At 42.1% G+C, this 6,000-nt stretch overlaps 1 protein-coding gene across 1 annotated transcript in view; it reads right to left on the bottom strand.

Annotated features, from left to right (window-relative positions):
• LOC139214145 (tensin-3-like) overlaps positions 1-6,000 on the bottom strand; it is a 31,430-nt gene continuing 25,430 nt past the window's right edge. Inside the window, exons 18-28 of the mRNA XM_070844904.1 lie at positions 5,530-5,662; positions 4,273-4,820; positions 4,079-4,165; positions 3,855-3,986; positions 2,423-2,518; positions 1,988-2,065; positions 1,739-1,816; positions 1,332-1,500; positions 1,177-1,245; positions 869-898; positions 1-749 (exon numbers count right to left, since the gene is read on the bottom strand). Of these exons, the coding sequence (XP_070701005.1) occupies positions 605-749; positions 869-898; positions 1,177-1,245; positions 1,332-1,500; positions 1,739-1,816; positions 1,988-2,065; positions 2,423-2,518; positions 3,855-3,986; positions 4,079-4,165; positions 4,273-4,820; positions 5,530-5,662 (1,565 nt within the window). The 3' untranslated portion in view covers positions 1-604. The remainder of the gene's footprint in view (positions 750-868; positions 899-1,176; positions 1,246-1,331; positions 1,501-1,738; positions 1,817-1,987; positions 2,066-2,422; positions 2,519-3,854; positions 3,987-4,078; positions 4,166-4,272; positions 4,821-5,529; positions 5,663-6,000) is intronic.

Genomic DNA, 6,000 nt, shown 5'->3' with positions numbered 1-6,000 from the left:
TTGCAATGCTCTCCCATATTTTCAGCTCCACAACAAAATACTGCATGCTGGACAGATACAGCACAGAGGTGCTTCTACATCAGCTACAACTTTACAGACCGTTAATAGCTTGAACAAACTTTGTTTCGATTAAATATTAGGGAAAAAATGACATGCAACATGGTAGGATTTTCTTGATTTGTCCATAAAAATTCTATGCACAAATGAGAAAAGCAGCTTTTGCGTTATCTGTGTTACGTTCTTAAAACATGTTTAGAATGAATATACCTAACTGTATAAGACAATACAGTTAAAAAAAGAATGACATATTTCTTATGATTTTGTTGTTTTCTTACTTGGCTACTTTACAGTTCATTTTACAGGAAAGAAAAACAACAGAATAGAAGGGGATTTATATTTTTCTATAAACAATGTCATTAAATGCCCTGGTGCTGGTATGTAATTATTACGTATGTAATATCCAGTTAATATCCACAGTTAATGTCCAGGTCATCACCATCTTCACTCCTTACATTTGTCCTTTGTTCAGCCTTTCAGTCTTTAGTTCCTGTTTTCTACTCTTAGTAACAGTCTGTCCAGGTGATCAGCTCAGTCCGAGGCGGGCCTACTTACACTTCTGCGAGCCGATCATCACCTTGGAAACAAAGTTGACGATGGCGCTCGCTGGCTGCTCGGGGTCATGCTCTGCAAACAGGTGACATACATTGTCCATGGAGGTGCCGGTTTTCCTCGCCACAAAGCCAAAGATCCTGCAGAGGTGGAGCAAAGTACTTAATAGCAGCAATGTCATCTGCCTCAAACTGACCACGTCGCATTAAAAATACCTGCTCTGGTTGCAGTAATGCAAAAATAATAATAATTTACTTACTTTGCCGCAGGGCAGCCATCTTTTTTCCACCTGTGAGCAGTGAAAAGAGGATAAGTCTTATTTGCCTCGTAGAACTATTTAAATTCACTAAAACTTACTTTCCACCTGCACATTAAAAATTAACAGTAGCAATGCATTTTTTTTTTTTAAAGTTCACTGTCATTTCCTGCCCTTGTTGTGATTTTCCAGGATACATTTTGACATACCACACCTGATTGGAATAACAACAACTTTGCCTAAAAATAACCATGACCAAAACTCTCAATTACATGTGTTCACATTTTACATTTTAAATCAGCAATACTCACTTTCTATCTTGAGGGTCCAATGCACAAAATATGACCGTACTGACATTGTAATGCCTCCTAAAGAAGAGCCTAAAAAGGAGACAGCAGGGTGGTTATTGGAAGAAAAAGGGTCTCTGCTTGTACGCATGGCGTGGACATGCCTGTGTGGTACTCACTTCCTCTGGTTGTCAGTGAGGGTGATCCCCTGGGAGGACACTTTGAAGTGGACTACAGTGGACGTTGGTGGAGGGTTGGAGCCCAGAGTCATACTGGTGGCTTTCTGCACCGCCTGGACGCCCGTTAGTGACTCCATCTCCACGGAGCATAGGTACCACACATTACAGGCTGCAGGAACGCACAGATTCAAATTACACTCCGATGACAACCGCTAAGCCCAAATAACTGTAGAGCAAGTGCAGTCTGCGTCAGGGACTAAATCCCACAGTCTATAATAACAGGACAAGGAAAGACGTGTTTCCAAAAGTGTCGAAGAATTCCACACAAGGTTTGTGTCAGTGTTTATGTAGTGCCATCATTGCCATTTCATAATGTCTATTAAAAGCAAAAGATTAAATTAGATTACCTGCACCCTGTTTTAGCAGCTCAGCAGCAGAGTTGGTGACTGATTGTGAGGTAGTCTCCACAACATCTTCAAGAGGATCTATGGAACAAGAAAAGCAAAAACCACAGCAGCTACATCAACAAATAAAATTGCTAAAGGCTAAGCAGACAGACTGGTAGATGTGGGTAAACACAATAACTAAGCAACCATAACAATGACCATAATCTTCCTCGATAAAATTAGCTCTGTGACTGTGTGTTGAGCATTTACCTCTATCAGGTATGATAAGTTTGCAGGGCAGGGCCAAGGGAGTGATTGAATGCTGGCAGACCAGCGCAGTTAAGCTTCCTGCAAAACAATAAGATATCAAATCAATACTGTGGTGAAATTTTATGCATTATTCCCACATCAATTTTGCATTTTTAGTACTTTACTGCAACAGTGTGCAACATTTATGACTGTTTACACTGCAAAATGTCTGCAACTGTCACATGCAAACATAATTGCATATCTGAAAAAAAAAAAAAAGAGCAAAAACATCACCACAAAGAAGACAAATACAATACAGTGAAATAATGGTACAATGCACTGCTGACCATTGGAGGGCAGTGTGCTGCCTCAAGTCTTTCACTCTGTGCACTGTAGCCAAACAGCCATGTGGTGGCACTGTGTGAAAGGAGAGGTTCTAACAGGGTTGGTACTCACCAAAATAAGGCTCATTGGGGCAACCCTTCAACCTCACTCCTTTCTGTGTACACTCAATCAGGAAGTGGCGAACCAGCTCATTGGATAGATCACCTCCTGTTGGAAAAAAAAAAAACGGACCCTTAGAAGATGCAGAAAGAGATATGAGAGATAATTATTTCCTCACAATAGTCTGCGGCTTGTTTTAGCAAAACTGTCCTCCATTTGACACCCTAGATTTTCTCTGACCTAAATAAAAGCTCCAAGCATTTATCTCAGTACAACGTGTAATTTCCCAGCCTTGAAGAGTTACATAAAACATATTAAATCGCTACATTCAATCTCTCCTGAGATTAATGGGATTATGGTTCAACAGAAGCGCCTCTGAGGGGGCAGGAGGAGTCTATGTGAGGAATGTCCCGACACAAAGGCTCGGAGAAAGGCCCGCTCCTTAAGGTGGGTTGGGTTTCACACTTATAAGGAGCTACAATGCTCTAAGCTTAAAGTGTGGAGAAGGACCGTGTCATGATGTCACCACAGGTGCCATTGGACTGCAAAGGGGTGAAGGCAAACAAAAGGACAGGTGTGAGCGGGGGATAAAATAAAAGGGTTGAACTCTGTGGTGGGCTGGTACAGGAAGGGCATGGGGGCATCCTTTGTGCCCTCATGTGTTGCTTTTGGCAGAAAAATATGCCTAATATATAGTCCAGTGCACATCGTGTGGGATTTTAATATTCTCTTCTTCTTTTTTTGAATAAGACAAAAGTGATGTGTGAATCTCTATCATCACTCAATCAGCCTTTGTATTCATGTTGAAACATGGCCAGAGAATGTTTGGCCAGATTCCTCTAGAGACTTTGTTTTCTTTCCAGAGAATCCCTCCCCGTATTTCCTGAATATGCTAAACAAACAACACTAGGAAGTAAATAAAAACAACAGCCTGTTTTCATCCCGGTCCATGGATATTACATCTATATCAGACTGAGTTATGTGGGACAGAGAGCTTCCCAGGAGAAAGCTCTGGGATCACAGTAGGCTTATGGACCCAGCACATCCTTTGTTAAGTGGTGAAACATTAGCTGTACATCTAAGTCTAACAGGCAAAAGGGGTCTGTTTGGCTTCAACGTATGATGCCCAGGAGAGAAACGCAGAGTGAGGAGCTCTTGCACACAAACACAGGGAGGGACTCTCATGTTCCAGCATGAAGGTGAGTACAGTGGGCTGTAACTGTAGATGGCTTTGTGTGTGGCTGTGGGATGTATAATTCCCAGGATGTCTGTACTGGACCAATCTCTGATATTTTCACTATAATAATATGACAATCTTTTCATTTGAAAATACAAATACATTTAACATTTAACTTACTAGAAATTGCTCTGAGATATAATATTAAACTGGATGTTATTTTAGCAAATTAGTGTTAATAACCATTTACAATTGCACCTACTGTACCTTTCTTGGTCTGTTGGAGAACTGAGGGTGGGGGCGTAGCCACCTTCATTGCAAGTCCATAAGCCCCTCTGAAGGAATGGCTGTCCCGCACAATGAAGCATCCAGGCTCCTTGTCCTTCAAAACTGAAATGGCTGAGTGCAGAGAAACATGATTGTGAGGCCACTCTACAGTTTCTGTTCTTACTATTATTACCTTGAAACAAAAGTGGATACTAGAAACCTACCTTGATCCCTTGAGATGTCTGGCTTGTACCAGAATTTTGATGTGTCCTGCACAAATTTCACAGTAACCTGCTTGCTGGCCAGTACATCTGGAAAACACACAATTATCAGCTAAGTAATCAGTACAGGATTCATTAGTGTTGTCATTAAGCCGTGCGACACCAATGAGGGCGTTCATTAGGGGACTGTAGCTTACCTGGCAGGGGTGATGCTGTGCCTGGCAGCTGCGCTGAGAGGTCAGGCAAAACGTTGGGGAAGGGAATACTCAGGGAGCTGCCACTGTGGGGACTCGAGAAGCCACTGAGGGCTGGAGACGCTGTTCCCAGTGAATGCTCCCCATCTGACGCCCTCTTCTTTTCAGGCAGAAGTGGAGGCTGCACCTGGGGCAAGTGTGACTGATTCTGCCCATCCATAGCGGTCAAAAGTTCTCTGTCCATACCTCCGTTTCCAAGCAGAGAAGAGGTGGAGTTTGGACAGTCTGTGCCGTAGTCATCCTGCTCGTCAAAGCTCTGAGCAGGACTGCGGCTGAGCGCATAGCGAGCCATGCGGCTTCGCTGGCTGCTTCGAGGAGAGCTGTGGGCGTTGGGGGCAGGGTGGATGTGGGGTTGGTGTAAGGGAGGAGAGTGGTGGCCATAGTCCAGTGACATGGAGTGCTGCGGTGGTTGTCTGGCAGCGGGGTAGCTGCTCAGAGAGGCATGTCGGCTCAGGACGGGATGCTCTGGCCAGGACTGGTTCATGGATGAACTTTGAAAAAAACAAAGGTTGTAAACATATTATACATAAAGATTGGTCAAATTTACAAGCAAACAAATTTTAAGTAAAATTCCACAAAATCTGCAAAAGAAACTGCAAATTAACACACATTTCAATCCAGTACTGCAAATATTAAGTATTAAGTAATAAAGTTGCGTGCATCAAGGTCCATCCTGTTGGGTACCATCAAATTGCCAATGCAAACAATTAAAAGATCAGATCGCCAATGGAAAACCATGTGGGACAGCATGAGGTAAATATCGCACATCTGTTTCTATCACATAGTAATTTGAGGAACATTAGTCTTCACACAGATCAGATTTTTTTGGTCTGCCCCCATTTTTTGTCCCTCCAGCGACGAGTGACCTCATGTCATTATTTATTCACTAAGTTTGTTTCCATTGCACTCAGTGGCATTTTGCTTTTAAATCAATACACAAACATTACCAGCTCAGCCAAGTGTAACAACTTTTTTTGTGGTATTTAAAGTCCTTTTTTGTTTCCACTCTTTTATGTGCAAATTGGGGTGCACTGAAACAGACTTAAGCTGAAGACCGAAGCAGAAGACTTGTAGACTTGTAGTGCTGCTAGTCCTATTGATCCCACTGGAAATCAACAATCTAGTCTGAAGCTTTTTTTGGAAATTCTGCCCTCTAGCAATACAAAATGGTCAATGGTGCTATGTAGGACAGATCTGTACCTGTCTGTCCGCTGAATGGTCCCAACAATAGAGGCAGAGTGTGTAGCACTTAGCGTCCTGTGGCAGTTGATGGAAGAGTCTGGTAAACCGTCAACTCCTACATGACCGATCATCTCGGAGTATCCCCGGGGCTCTGTGTCAGGACAAGAAGAAGAAAATATATATAAATTGATATATATAAATTGAAGGACATTTATTGATTACATTCAGTTATGTACTGTTTTTGTCTTAAATGTTTTAAGAAATAAAAAAATACATTGAATCTAAAACACAGATACACAAGAAATGCTGAGGGGAAATCTGCACAAAAAATGTAGACAGTATGATGCGGAAAAAATGGAGCATGGAAACAAAATCCCTCTGGAGAGAGCTCTGGGTTCTTTCCAGTAACGAACAATCAATATTGCAGTTGAAATGAAATCAAAACTGTCCACATGGCCTTGAACCTAGCAATCAATCTATATAAAAAAC

Source organism: Pempheris klunzingeri, chromosome 15 (genome assembly GCF_042242105.1).
Source record: "Pempheris klunzingeri isolate RE-2024b chromosome 15, fPemKlu1.hap1, whole genome shotgun sequence".
Taxonomy (NCBI): Eukaryota; Metazoa; Chordata; class Actinopteri; order Acropomatiformes; family Pempheridae; genus Pempheris; species Pempheris klunzingeri.
This window is presented reverse-complemented; position numbering and strand designations above follow the sequence as displayed.